This window comes from Pan troglodytes, chromosome X (assembly GCF_028858775.2).
Source record: "Pan troglodytes isolate AG18354 chromosome X, NHGRI_mPanTro3-v2.0_pri, whole genome shotgun sequence".
Lineage (NCBI taxonomy): Eukaryota > Metazoa > Chordata > Mammalia > Primates > Hominidae > Pan > Pan troglodytes.
Window position 1 is genome coordinate 17235883 of NC_072421.2, and position 15702 is coordinate 17251584.

Below are 15702 nucleotides of genomic sequence, written 5' to 3' on the forward strand. Positions count from 1 at the left end.
ATGCCTGTAGTCCCAGCTACTCGGGAGGCTGAGGTAGGAGGATCACCTGAGCCCACGGAGGTTGAGGCTGCAGTGAGCTGTGTTCACGCCACTGCACTCCAACCTGAGTGACACAGTGAAGTGGCTTCAAAAAAATAAACAAAAAAACCAGATGCAAAACATAATAAACACCCCATTTGATTTTAGCTCACTAGTGGTAATTTGAGAGAAAAGATGATTTAAGATGCTATTCAACAATTGGAGAGATTTGACGTGGGCTATGATAATGGCATTGTGGTTACATAGGAGAATGTCTTTGTCCTTAGGAGACAGATGCTGAGGTGCTCAGGGGGGAAGCATCTGGATGTTTGTAATTGATTCTCAAATGACTCAGGGGTGGAGGAAAGTATCTGTCCAGAGAAAGAGAAAGCAAATGTGGAGATGTTCGCAATTAGTGAATCTAGTCGAAAGGCAGACTGGTGTTCATTGCACTATTCTTGCCACTTTTCTGTAGATCTGAAATATTTTTTAAAAGATGTTTTAAAAAAGATAGTTCTTGTTATGATTAAGCACAAAAGCCTACTTCCTCCCAGGAAAACAGAACATATGTGTAAAAACACTGGCAATTTTCTAAAATCTTGATTAAAATGCATTGCCAAAATCAGAATATTTTTGTGTAAAATCTTATAACTAAAAATAAAATGCCTGTCTTTACTCCAACCAGTGAGTTAATACATATTCTATATTGGTGCATAGCAAAGTCAAAGAATCCATAATAAAAACAAGAAGAATATATACAAGACAGCAAAGACACATGGAATGATAAATGCTCAAGACTGGCGGGAAGCTTTTAAGGAATTCTATTAGATTTCCCATTTGTTCTCCAATGTAAATAAGGCCCTAGAATTTTAGAGCTGAGAAACATCAGGGAGAAATACAGTCCCAATAGTTCAGTCCTCAGTTTGTAGGTGATATAAGGCAGAGTCAAAGAAAATTCTATAAGTGTGGAAGTGTACAAGTGTTTCAAAGCTGTAAAGTGCTCTTAAAATCTACCTGGAACCCCTTCTTGTGAGTTACAATCAGCATTAGATCAATGTCCCTTGGAAATGTCCTACTTATTTCATGGAACTCTTTCCAGTAGAAATCAATTTCCTTGGCAATTTTAAATCATGGCAGTTACAAAAAGTTTGAAGTATTTCCAACTGAACAAGAGTAAGTCGAGTGTTCTCACAAGTTTTTCGAATGATCACGAAATATATTTGGTAAGGAAAAGGATAATGAGAAATAAAAAGCAGACACAGGACCAACAAATAATGAAAGAGCTGAAAAAATGACCATGTTACTCAATATTGATTTGCCAAATAAAACCACAAATTACTGAGTATCTTCTTTCCACTTCTTAAACCTGCTTCTGAAGCAATACTTCCATTCATTCATTCATGTATTCAAATATTTAAGCTGCTAATATGTAAAGACATCAGAAGGACTTCAATGGCCATACCGTAATTTTTTAAACTATGTAATATTGTCCTTCTATGACAGCATTTTTTCTTTTTTACAGACAGGATCTCACTCTGTCACCCAGGCTGGAGTGCAGTGGCACAATCATGGCTCACTGTTGCCTCAACCTCCCAGGCTTAAGGAATCCTCCCACCTCAGCCTCTACAGTAGCTGGGACTACAGGCATGTACCATCACACCTGGCTGATTTTTTAAATTTTTCAGTAGAAATGTCTTGCTGTGTTGACCAGGCTGGTATCAAACTCCTCACCTCAAGCAATCCTCCTGCCTCGGCCTCCCAAAGTGCTGGGATTACAGGCATGAGCTACCACACAGGGCAGCATTTATTTTTTCTGGATATGAAGAAAGTTATTTTTTAAAGCCTAAATATGCAACTAAATTGAAAAGAATCCTCTATATCTAAGCTTTATGAAATGTGAACTGTGAGCAAATATAATTCTACATTGGAGGGAAAATATAATCTCAGGGGGAAAAAAATCCAAGCTTAGGACTCTGAACCATGAAGCAACTGTCGAGATGGACCTTTACTGGATCTTGCCCTTAATGATGGGGTTCATGCAGTCTTAAGCCTGAGTTTCAAAAACCATTAATAATTACCCTTAAATGGCCAACAAAAGGAAATTTTCATAATCAGGGTGGCGTGCCCGTAAAGACTATAAAAGTGTCATGATTCTGCTCAGCTCTTCAAACTCCTCTTTGATTCTTCTAGCTGTTTCACTATTGGGCAACCAGGTTAGTGTGATTTTGGTACTACCTAGAGCTCCTTCTGTTTGCATTAATACTCTGCTTCCTTTTAGAATGGTGTGAAAGATAATGGTCTGGAGAGAAGGTGAGTTTATACCATCTGGAGATATTCCCTGTAACTTAGAAGCTATAAGCTGTGGTCAAGTATTCTTCAAGACCACAGCCTGCAGAGTGCAGATCAGGTACATAAAAAGTGTAGAATGTCATTAATTACTAATAAAAATGTTTGGCTCCAGGGACCATCTCCTAACAGATGTACTCTAAGAACAGACATTTAACATACTATCTAAGATGTCTTTTTTTTTTTTTTTTTTTTTTTTGCAGTGGAGGCTCGCTGTGTTGCCCAGGCTGGAGTGCAGTGGCATCGCACTCACTGCAACCTCCGCCTCCCGGGTTCAAGCGATTCTCCTGCCTCGGTCTTCCAAGTAGCTGGGACTATAGGCACGCACCACCACGCCTGGCTAATTTTTGTATAGAGACAGGGTCTCACCATGTTGGCCAGGCTTCCATGGTCTCGAACTCCTGACTTCAAGTGATCCACCCTCCTTGGCCTCCCAAAGTGCTGGGATTACAGGCATGAGCTACCGTGCCTGGCCTAAGATGTTTATTTTTTAAACATGTTAGTAGTTACTGGTGCCATTCCGACCCCGACATTCTCTTTTCCTTATTCTTCCCCATTTATGCCAAGGAAATGGCCCAATGGCACTAAAATCCTGCAGACAACCCTCAGCACAAAACTGTGCTTCAGCTTTTTGGTAAGTTTATTTTCTTCCCAATTTATAGGACACCAGAATGAGTACTAAAAAGTCTCCTGAGGAACTGAAGAGGATTTTTGAAAAATATGCAGCCAAAGAAGGTGATCCAGACCAGTTGTCAAAGGATGAACTGAAGCTATTGATTCAGGCTGAATTCCCCAGTTTACTCAAAGTAAGTGGCCATCCGCAGAGCCCGCTTAATGGGACTGATGGTGGGAGGGGAGGGAGGGAGGGGAGAGGACTCCGGTAGAGCCTTATAGGGACCGTCGCTTGAGGGAGGACACATGCAGGTGGGGTTTCTTCCCCTTAAGTCAGGCCACATTTCAGAAGGCAAGCTCTCAGAAAACAAGGGCCAAGCCTTCTATCCCTCCTGCAGCCTCAGCACAGGACTCTGCAGGACTAGCCATAATAAATGGAAGCAATGCCAAGCTATGCCTGGAAGACCCACAAGTCACCAAGCAAACCCACTAAGGCCTTCAGCATGGATTCAGTACTTCTGTGCCAGGCTTTAGGAAAACAAAGAGGACTGCAAAATAGTGTTAGCTGGCCTTGGACAGGCTTCATTTGTATATGTAAAATCCCTCAACAAGACCAACACTTACTTAGCAGTCTGTTAGGAAAACCCACTGACAAATTGCCTTGTCAGCACTCATTTATATTTCAAAAGCATTTAAATTTGTGTTCATCACTTAAATTTGTGTTAATGAGGCAACCGTGCATTTCTAAACAACTTTCAAGAAAGGACTAAATTTCCTGGGCCATAAAGTTGCACATCAAAATCACCCCAGAGTTGTCAAAATCAAAATGCATTCAAGGCAACAGAGTACAGAGAAGAGCTGATCCTCCTCACTCCAATATACAGTACTGTCTTTCCTTTTGCTAAAGAAAAAGCTGACTCCGGACACTTGCTAAGGATGGTAAGGCAACTTACTCCAGGAGGGCCGTGGCGATCCATATAGGGACCACTGAAACGTGTTCTTGCCATGGGGAGAGAGATTGGGCTCAACTCCAAAAAGGATAAGTGGGGGTTTATGACCATAGAGCAGGATGGGGGGGCCAGTGGATGGAAAATTACCAAGGAAATATCCAGGATAAGGAGTTTCTGGCTAAATTGCCTTGATAGGATTCTAGCTGAAGGCAGGCCAGGTGATCAAATATTAAGGGTAGTCAGATACAAGGACAGAGAGGGAAGCCCAAGGTCAGGCCTAGTCAAGCAGAGGACTCAAAGGAGAGAGTCATTGTCATTTTGCAATTAAAAACCATCTTCACAACAGAAGTAACTATGCAATTGTTTTGTATGACTCAGTCACTATTTAGCTCTAACTTCAGGAAAGAACATTTCTTCAAATATTTTAACCAGCTCTCCAGATTTTAACCAGAAATGTCCCTTCTGCCAATATGACAATTGGAAAGACTTCTGTTTTTAATACTAAAAAAGAAAAAAGCTGAATTCAATGACCCCATAATCTGATATTTTCTCATTTTCTCATAGTTGAAATATAGAAGAACTTGTAAAAACAGTTAAAGTCACTAGCAGAAAAAGGGACTTTTTAATTAAACAGCAAAACAAGTTAGTGAAAAAATTTAAAATTTTAAAAGACCCTTTATTTTTTCTAAAAGGAAGAAAAATAATCATCTAACAGGAAAGCCTAGGCCATGTACTCAAACAAGTTGTTTCAAAAGGTAACACGGGTAACTTTTTCTATATTTTATGTCTTTCCTACAAAAAGTACGTAAGACATAATCTGGAACGAGGTAGGAAGACTAATGGTAAGTTCTGAAAGTCTACTTAACATGTACCTGATTATATTTCCATAAGGTTTCCATTACTAAGGTTTTCCGCCATACTCTGTTTACATATATCATCACCATGCATGGTTTAGAATCTAGTAAAGGCTTCAGGAAAACAGTGTTTCATATTCATAAATCAAAGGCTGAATAAGTAACTTACAGTTTGGTCTTGTAATTAAAGCAAAGTGCTAAGTGTTTTTGTAGGAATCTTAGGGGTTAAAATATATCTTCCATAGAGATGTGCTGCACAAAATTGTGAATCTACTTAGCACTACTGAACTGTATGCTTAAAAATGATTAAGAGCGTAAATTCAATGTTATGTGTTTTTTACCACAATTTATATATACATATATATATAATATAGTCTAATTTGAAACTGACAAACTGAACTGTTATTTCAATCGGTTTTCTAAGTAGTATTTTGCACAGATAGACTCCTACCTGAAAGTCCAAGTAGTAATGGCTTTAAGATTAGAGTTTTATGGTAGACACAAAAATTAAGTCCACTTAAGACACTGCAGGAAGTTCAGTAGTCAAAAAGCCTGCACACGATCTCACACGACATCTCAAGCAGTGGTTCTCCAAGTGTGGTCCCAGAGCAGCAGCATTGGCACCACCTGGGAAGCTGTTGAAAATATAGATTCTCCAGCTTGAACAACACAGCAAGACCTTGTCTCTATTAAAACTTTTAAAAAATTAGCCGGGTGTGGTGGCACACGCCTTTAGTCCCAGCTACTCGGGAGGCTGAGGCAGGAGGATCATTTGAGCCCAGGAGGTGGAAGCTGCAGTGGGCTGTGATCATGCCACTGTACTCCAGCCTGGGTGACAGAGCAAGACCTTGTGTACAGATTCTCGGGCCCCACCCCAGGCCTAGTGAATCAGAAACTCTGGAGGTGGGGCTGGCAGTCTGTATTTACTAAGGTCGGCAAGCCTATCGTGTGATTCTGATGCATGCTAAAGCATGGGAACCATTGAGCCAAAGTCATTTTGCATAGCTCAACGTTTGGGAAAAACTGGGCGGTGGTTAGTTAAGGGGTTGAGCTCTGGAGTCAATGTGTGGACCCCAACCCCTCTGTTAACCAGCTGTGGACACTCAAGTAAGTGACTGCCTGTCTCTGAGCCTGTTTCCCCACCTGTAAAGTAGATCTCCCTCATAGGGTGGTCGGAAGGATTACAGAAGGAGCCCTCCCAGCCTGCTGCCTCATGTAATATGTCAGCCCTAGCCCTGGAGCAGGAGACAAACCCAGCTTCCAGGAAAACCTTGGGGCAGGGGTCCTCAACTGTTTGTGTGCCGTGGGCAATCCAGTGAAGCCCACAGATCCCTTCTCAGAAGAATGTTTTTAGAGGCATAAAGAAAAAGACCCAAGATCGCATAAGAAAACAACTGTATTAAAATACGCATTGTATTAAAATAACAGATGTGTGATATGGAGGACAAAAAGGTAGCCAGTTCTATGACACGGAGCAATACAACAGCTAAAGCTGGTTTCTCTCTGTTAGCTATTAGATGCATGTCACTGGAAACCTGGGCTGCCTTCTTGGCACACAGACCCCAAGGCCTCTAATTTCTGAGAATGTGTAGCAGTAACTGATTCATTTTTTCTCCCCTCCCTTCTCCCATCCTTTTTTACGTAAAACAGGGTCCAAACACCCTAGATGATCTCTTTCAAGAACTGGACAAGAATGGAGATGGAGAAGTTAGTTTTGAAGAATTCCAAGTATTAGTAAAAAAGATATCCCAGTGAAGGAGAAAACAAAATAGAACCCTGAGCACTGGAGGAAGAGCGCCTGTGCTGTGGTCTTATCCTATGTGGAATCCCCCAAAGTCTCTGGTTTAATTCTTTGCAATTATAATAACCTGGCTGTGAGGTTCAGTTATTATTAATAAAGAAATTATTAGACATACCTTACTTTGTTAAGTACTGACCTCATAACATAATAGACTTGAAAGTAACCTTAGTCTGATTCAACTAATTCTATAGATTTAAAAAAGAGAGAGAGAGAGAGAGGGAGGCTGAGGCAGGAAGAACACTTGAGCCCCGGAGGTCAAGGTTGCAGTGAGACATGATCACGCCACTGCACTCCAGCCTGGACCACAGAGGGAGACCCTGTCTAAAAATAAAACAAAATAAAAATAAAAATAAAAAAATAAAATGTGAGGGCCAAGATAGCTCTGTGATCCTGCCGAAAACTACAAAGATGGTGTGGGAGACCTGAAAAGAATCCAGAAATGCCAAACCAACTCCCTTGCTCCACTTTTCCACCAGAATCACCCTGTTGCTTGCTCTCCTTCCTTAACTCCTCAGTGCTCAGGTCATCTCCAATTTCCACTCTGATCTCACACTATCCACTAGCGAGCAAGAAAAACACTTCACAAACAGACACTTGACGTCATGCTATCTCCCAGCACTCGCTGTGCTTTCTTAATGAATGACCCTCGACGGGGAACAGAAGGAACACAGGACCTAGAGGCGGCCCCACTCATCACTGACCGGGTGGCCTCGGGTCTACCAGTCTAACGCCATGGTACCGGCATGTGACGTGTAATATAAAAGATCACAGGAAGACCTTGGGCCCTCTCAACTCTTGGCATCCTGTATTCTAAGAAAACAGCCAGCCCTCAAGTTCAAGTTCCACTTTTTGCGTCCAGCTAGGGGATGCAGGGGGTGAAGTGACGACAGTGCGGAATATGGAGGCAAGAAGTGCAGAGGAGGGAAGGGAACTTTCTGCTACCCCTTACCAGATAAGAGTTCAAATGTTAACATTCAAGTTTGTCCAAGTTACCAATGGTTCAAGCTGACCCTAATAGCCTGGTCACAGCAGTGCCCCGGAAGCTAGATTTTTATTTCTTCTTTATCCTCGCAACTCTCCTCCGCAAAACACCCATGAAGTATCAAAGTATCAGTATTGGGTCCCATTGCCTTTGAACAGTCTCTCTCAACCTTTCTTTTTTTCTTTTTCTTTTTTTTTTCTTTGAGACAGAGTCTTGCTCTGTCGCCCAGGCTGGAGTGCAGTGGCACGATCTTGGCTCACTGCAACCTCCGCTTCCCGGGCTCAAGCAATTCTCCTGCCTCAGCCTTCTAAGTAGCTGGGATTACAGGTGTGCACCCCCACATCCAGCTAATTTTTGTATTTTTAGTAGAGACGGGGTTTCACCATGTTGGCCAGGCTGGTCTTAAACTCCCAATCTCAGGTGATCCACCCGCCTCAGCTTCCCAAAGTGCTAGGATTACAGGTCGCACCCGGCCTCTCTCAACCTTTCCTAAGCCATTATCAGCCTCCTAAGGAGCCTTGTTAAACACTTGTTTCTAATCGCCACCCCCCAGGAAATTTTAACTCCAGAGATGTCTTGTGCATCTGTTTATGTGCTGTGCGCATATCTGTGCTTTAGACATGAAGATTTTTTTTAACCCCACTGCTGCCCTCCCCATCAAAAACCCAATTGTACGTGATATGCCTTTGAACAATGTTCTTCAAGCCATTTATTATTTTTACCTCGCGCTCTAGAGCCCAGACTGCCACACTATACTTTCTGTAGTTAACATCAGAAAGATATGGGATCATTTCCACTTTCCTTTTTTTTTTTTTTTTTTTTTTTTGAGACGAAGTCTCGCTCTGTCGCCCAGGCTGGAGTGCAGTGGCGCCATCTCGGCTCACTGCAAGCTCTGCCTTCCGGGTTCACGGCATTCTCCTGCCTCAGCCTCCCGAGTAGCTGGGACTACAGGTGCCCGCCACCACGCCCGGCTAATTTTTCTTTTTGTATTTTTAGTAGAGACAGGGTTTCACCGTGTTAGCCAGGATGGTCTCGATCTCCTGACCTTGTGATCCGCTCGTCTTGGCCTCCCAAAGTGCTGGGATTACAGGCGTGAGCCACCATGCCCGGCCCATTTCCACTTTCAAAGTGTAGAAAATGATGATACTGAAGGCGTTTCAAACTACATAAGCCCTCTCCAAGATTCTGCTATACGGCTCTACCTTCAAGCTGAAAATAACTGCCTGCAAAGTACTGCCTTTGACTTATTTTTAGTTTCAGGGTTTTTTTGTGTTTTTTTGTTTGTTGTTGTTTTGTTTTTGAGATAGGGTATTGCTCGGTAGCCCAGGCTGGAGTGCATTGGCACTTTCAGGGCTCACTGCAGTCTTGACCTCCTGGGCTCAAGTGATCCTCCCACCTCAGTCTCCCAAGAAGCTGGGACTACAGGCATGTGCCACCATGACTGGCTAATTTTTTTTTTTTTACTTTTTGTAGAAACAGGGGTCTTCCTGTGTTGCCCAGGCTGGTCTCAAACTCGTGGGCTCAAGCAATCCACCCACCTTCGTCTCCCAAAGTGCTGGGATTACAGGCATGAGCCACCATGCCCGGCCTTTTTTTTTTTTTTTTTTTTTTTTAATCTAATGAACTTGAATGTGTATGCTGGATTCTTCTGTCAAGTTGGCTGCTATCATTTTTCCAGAAGCTGGATGACTCTCCGAGGTGGGCAAAGGAACACGTACCCACGCTCCCACCTCATCTACCCATAAAAGGCTGGGCAGGGCCAGGCTTCTCTCTGGGGTGTTTGAGCTCAGAGAGAGAGAAGTACCGGTTGATGTAAGCACAGGGATGGTGGGGACAGGGTGACCAAAGTGAACTGGGCACGAGATGAGTAGCTGGTATATAGTGACTTGGAAGGCAAGGTGCTTGAAATTTCCTGGAAAATCTCTGCAAGTGCACAGTAGAAACTATTATCATTGGTTATGTGCTTCAAGAGGACTGGGCAGATGGGGAGGCAGGAATAAGAGAGCCACTATTCACTTGACAAATTCTTGGACATTTTGATTTCTGAGCCATATGGATGTGTGTCCTATCAAAAAGAATAAATGAAAATGTTCAATAGTAAGAGAACACTTTGTAAATCTCTGGCTGCTGCTCTTTGTGATTAGCCTCTCAGCACTCTTATTTGGAATAATCAGAAAAATACAACTATCTAAATTTTGGGAGGAGAGTATACTTGTGGAGATTTGGGAAGAAAGAAAATAAGTATGGAAGTTTCCCCCAATAATAAAATGAAATTCATTGGAAGCCATTTCAAACATTTAGAAAGTTAACCAGAAAAATAGAAAGGTGGCCGGGCGCAGTGGCTCACGCCTGTAATCCCACCACTTTGGGAGGCTGAGGCAGGTGGATCGCTTGAGTCTAATAGTTCAAGACTAGCCTGGGCAGCATGGTGAAACCCTGTCTCTACAAAAAATACAAAAATTAGCCAGGCATAGTGGCGCACACCTACAATCCCAGTTACTCGGGAGGCTGAGGCAGGATTATCTGAGCCCGGGAGGCGGAGGTTGCAGTGAGCCAAGATTGTGCCATTGCACTCCAGTCCAACCTAGGTGACAGAGCAAGACTCTATCTCAAAAAAAAAAAAGGTGATTTCTAACCCACCAAGAAACAGAGGAGATTTTTATAAACAGTTGAGGGACTGTTTAAATACAATTTGTATCATTCTAATTCAACACAAGAGCATTCTCATGGTATTAAAACTCTTAAACATTTCTCATGACTCATTACATTCCACTGTACAGATACCCCATAATAATCTTAACTATTTCCCCATTGTGGGGCATTTAGATTGCTGTCATTTCCGATTCTTCCAAATGTTATGATGAGTAGATTGTTGTCATTTCTAATTCTTCTAAATGTAATGAGTACCTATTCATATTTCTGTCAACATTTCTGATTTCATTAGGAGAATTTCTGAGAAGTAAATGTCTGAGTCAGAGGGTATGGATATTTGTATGGTTTGTCAAACAGACCACCTAACTGATTTCCCAAAAGGTTGTATGGATTCACAACTCTACAGGCAGGAAGGAGAACGCCAGCTTCACTTCCCAGAGAGCATTTGCTGGTCTCATTTTAACAACTGTTTTGTTCACGATGGTGCACATTTTTTATTTGTTGCTGGTTATAATAAGAATCCCTTACTATTTCACCATGAACTTTACTGTTGGCTACTGCTTTGTGGAAGATATTCTTCTTGTTTAAGAAGTACTGGTGTCTTCCTAGTTCATTATGAGACTGTGAGCACCAGGTTTCGATGTTGAGCATGTATGGCGCTACACGGTCTCTCTCTTTTGTTCAATCAATATAATGTGTTAATTTAATTCCCAGGATAAACACACTACTCAGTCATGATCATTCTTTAATGCTGTTAAATTGGATGTTCGAATATTTTATTTGAGATTTTTCATATCTTCATTCCCAACCAACGTTAGTCTATGGTTTGAGTTTTTATTATTTGTGGTGTGTGTTTTGTTCAGTTCTGATATCTAGCTCATGCTAGCTTCTCATTTTAGCCTATGTTCATTCTAGGTATCAATTAGCCCCTCGCAGAGTTAATATACATTATCTATTTCAACTCCAACATATATAAAGTACTTATTATGGGCAAGGCACTATACAAGATGCCATGAGAGACACAAATTTCCAGACCTCTGAGATTCTAAGTCAGTAAGTTTGGGACCAGGTCAGGGGAAGGATTCATCAAAAAAGTAGCATTTCAACTGGGCTCTGTAGAAAGAACCTTGAGGGGAGCATGCAGGAAAGGGGCAGCAGTGGGCATTCAGAAAGAGAGAAAACAGCCCAAGCAAACACATCATGCCCAAATGCAAGGCTGTTTAAAGAATGTGTACACCATGTTTGGGGTGGAATGTCAAGTATGAGGAATGAAGAGGGCACACCCGCTTCAGATCATGAAAGTCTTTGGTCACCATGCTGAGTCCACCCAAGGTCACAAAGGGAGTAAGAAGGTGTAGGAGTCACAGAATGACAAAAAAAAAAAAATTGTATATATTCAAGGTGTACAACAAGATGTTTTCATCTATGTATACACTGTGGAATGATTACCACGAGCAAGCTAACATATTCATCACTTCACATAGTTACTGTTGTGTGTGTGTGATGAGAGCAATGAAGATCCACTCTCTAAGCAAATTTCAGCCTCCCGAAGTGCTGGGATTACAGTATTATTAACTATGGTCCCCATGCTGTACATTAGATCTCCAGAACTTACTCATCTTATAACTGCAAGTTTGTGCCCTTTGACCAACATCTCCCCATTTCTCCCACACACCCCACATTTTCCATTTTCTTTATCTATTCATCTATCAGTGAACACTTAGGTTGATTCTGTATCTTGGCTATTATGAATAATGCTGCAACAAACATGAGTGCAGATACCTCTTGAACACAATAATTTCGTATCTTTTGGATATATACCCAGTAGTGGGATAAGTGGATCATATGGTAGTTCTATTTTTAATTTTTTGAGGCACCTCCACACTATTTTCCGTAATAGTAATGCCAATTTAGATTCCCACCAAGAGTGTGCAAAGGTTCCCTTTCAGGAGAATTTTTCTTTCTTTCTTTCTTTCTTTTTTTAGACAGGGTCTCACTCTGTCACCCAGGCTGGAGTGCAGTGGCATGATCATGGCTCACTGTAGCCTCGACCTCCTCAGGCTCAGGTGATCCTCCCATCTCAGCATCCTGAGTAGCTGGGACTACAGGTACACACCACCACACCCAGCTAACTTTTTAATTTATTTTTTATTATTTATTTATTATTTTTTGAGACAGAGTCTTGCTCTGTCACCAGGCTGGAGTGCAGTGACGCAATCTCAGCTCACTGCAACCTCCACCTCCCGGGTTCAAGCGATTCCCCTGCCTCAGCCTCCTGAGTAGCTGGGACTACAGGCACGTGCCACCATGCGCAGCTAATTTTTTTGTTTTTAGTAGAGACAGGGTTTCACCAAGTTGGCCAGGATGGTCTCAATCTCCTGACCTCGTGATCCACCTGCCTCAGCCTCCCAAAGTGCCAGGATTACTTTTTTATTTTTTTGTAGACACAAGGTATCACCATGTTGACTAGGCTGGTCTTGAACTCCTGGGCTTAAGCAATCCTCTCACCTTGGCTGCCCAAAGTGCTTAGATTACAGGTGTGAGCCACCGTGCCCAGGCAAGAACTTTTCTTTCTCTGAGTAGAAAAAAGTTACCTCAGCCAACAGTCTGATGTCAACTCTAAACCTACTATCCCCACAGAGACAGTATCAAAGGAGTATTTGGCTCCCAGAGTGGTCTGTAAAAAGCTATTTAACCCATATTATAGCTGCATTTTTTTTTTTTTTTTTTTTTTTGAGACAGAGTTTCGCTCTTGTTGCCCAGGCTGGAGTGCAATGGCACGATCTTGGCTCACTGCAACCTCCACCTCCCGGGTTCAAGTGATTCTCCTGCCTCAGCCTCCCAGTAGCTGGGATTACAGGTACCCGCTACCACGCTCAGCTAATTTTTTGTACTTTTAGTAGAGACGGGGTTTCACTACGTTGGCCAGGCTGGTCTCAAACTCCTGACCTCAGGCGATCCACCGGCCTCAGCCTCCCAAAGTGCTGGGATTACGGGTGTGAGCCACCACACCCGGCCTATAGCTGTATTCCTAATGACTACTTTTATGGGAAAAAGGATTTTTAGCCCTAACTAACCTCCAAGTGATTTCTATATGATCTTTGTAATAGTCAGGAGATGCTTACTTCAACACTCTAAATGCAAGAAAATCCTCAAAGTAATCAAAATTGCCTAAAAGATAATTCTAAGTGGGCCATCTGGGTTTTTTTCAACACCTCTTAATTTGCATTCCATATGAAGTTGTTGAAAAATAATACAGATGAGGAAAATATTTTAAACAGGGCTTCAACTAAAGGCAGGAAAATGTTATGCATTAATCAATTATACTTCATGTATAACAAAAATCAACTTTCACCCAAATCAGCTTTTAATTATGTGACTGTTTCACAAATCTACTATGGTAGATGTAAAATTCACTTAACCCTGAAAATTCCTGGATCAAAAAGGGATAAATGACATCATACCTATGATAAATAATGAAAACTGAAATAATATCAAATACCAAAATCTCAAATATCCATTAGCATCTCGTTAAAATGCTTTGAATTTCTCCCTGTTCCTTTCCCATACCACCATCCAAGTGTGCATGTGTGTGCTGATGTCTTTTGAAGGTGGAACATGAATTCTGTCTTCAGGGTGTAATATCTTATGTAAATTTAGAATTTTTAGTTACCTTTTTCAACAAACAGAAAAGAAATGCTTAGAGTTAAGCACATTCACATGCCTACACATTAGGTTGAGATTGTTCATTCATATATATATATATATATATATATATATATATATGCCTCAAAAGCTGAAAATATTCAAAATATAAAGTCCAAAGTGCTGTGAACTACACTACAGATGTACTGGAGAGATCTGAAGCCAAATTCAAGGTCAAGGATGTCAGCAGCAGCCATGTGATTGATATAGGGTTAGAATGTAAGTCAGCAACAGCTACGCTCCTGGTTATGTACCATCTAGAAGGCAGCTGAGACTACTTTGAAGCAGGGCAAAAAACCAGAGTTGCTATAGAACCCTAAGTATTCTGCAAAGTCCCAGAGCCTTCAATTTCACCTTGTGGATTAAGCAGAGAAATGACACAATAAAATAAATTTTACTCATTCTCTCCTGGGCACTCTGAGACGCAGAAAGAGTCTACCTTAACCCTTAGGGAAAAATCTGTTTCTCTTTTTATGTGTATAACAGACACTTTCTCTTGGAACTGTTCTGGATGCCAGTGTCTCTATTGACTTCATTAACAGCCATAGCACTAATCATGCATGCCAAAGGAGGGTCATGATGACCTATGAACAGATTTTAGGGGTAAATATTCCCTATAGAAGGCTCCTGGTTTCCAAACTGTTTACTTTCCTAGCTAGAACAGCCAGAATGACCAGTCCCCACAAAGTAACTGTTATTTGCTCAAGCTTAAGTAACTCTGCAGGCTTCATGGTGCTTGCTGCCTTATGATTCTATCTCCTTAGTCTTTTTTTTTTTTTTTAATAAGACTTCTCACATGGATACAAGTGCTAGCTCTTAAGGCTATTTTTCTCCAACAAACTGATTGCAGGCCATAAAGATGTTCAATAGCAATTAGCTTTTATTGTTCTCATCTCACTTATGTGTATAGGAGCCATCAAAATGTAAAATGCACACATCCTCTGACTTAGCAACTCCCCTTCTAGGAATTTATCCCTGCAGATGTGTTCGTGCGTGGGTGCAAGGATATATGTACATGGATACTAATTTGCAGCATAATTTAAAGCAGCAAAATAATGGACACAAACTAAATATGAGACTGGTTAAATAAATAAGGATGCAGCCATATAGCATACAGCAGAGCAAGCACACCGAAGACATCCCTGCACATTGATGTGGAATGATCAGTATATAAAGCAAGGTGGGAACAGTGTCTGGAGCATGCTACAAAGTTGTTTTGTTTGGTTTTGTTTTGAGACAGGGTCTCGCTCTGTCACCCAGGCTGGAATGCAGCGGCGCGATCACAGCTCACTGCAGCTCAACCCCTGGGGCTCAAGTGATCCTCCCCCCTCAGCCTCCCGAGTAGCTAGGACTGTAGGTGCATGCCACCATGCCCAGGTAATTTTATTTATTTATTGTAGAGGCAAGGTGTAACTATGTTGCCCAGGCTGCTCTCAAACTCCAAGACTCAAGCAGTCCTCCCGCCTCAGCCTCCCAAAGTGCAGGGATTACAGGCATGAGACACTGCACCTAGCCAAGATCTTTTTTTTAAACGCAATACATATTCATACGTGTGTGGCTAAGTGGGTACACACACACACAAACACACACACAAATCTCTGAAATAACTAAAGAAATGCATCAGCTGAGCTCCTGTCGTTTGAGCTACTTGGGAAGTTGAGGTGGGAAAATAACTTGAGCTCAGGAGTTCGAGGCTGTAGTGCGCTATGATCATACCTGTGAATATCCAGCCTGGGCAACATAGTGAGACAGCCCATCTCTTTAAAAAGGAAAAAAAGAAAG

General features: G+C 41.8%; 2 protein-coding genes across 12 annotated transcripts in view; one reads left to right on the top strand and one right to left on the bottom strand.

Annotated features, from left to right (window-relative positions):
• Positions 1-15702, bottom strand: part of CTPS2 (CTP synthase 2) — a 130679-nt gene that overhangs the window by 67772 nt on the left and 47205 nt on the right. The window lies entirely within an intron of this gene.
• On the top strand, positions 3036-6535 carry S100G (S100 calcium binding protein G). The gene is made up of 2 exons (XM_016947372.3): positions 3036-3170; positions 6431-6535. The coding sequence occupies exons 1-2, from the start codon at positions 3036-3038 to the stop codon at positions 6533-6535; spliced, it is 240 nt and encodes a 79-aa protein (XP_016802861.1).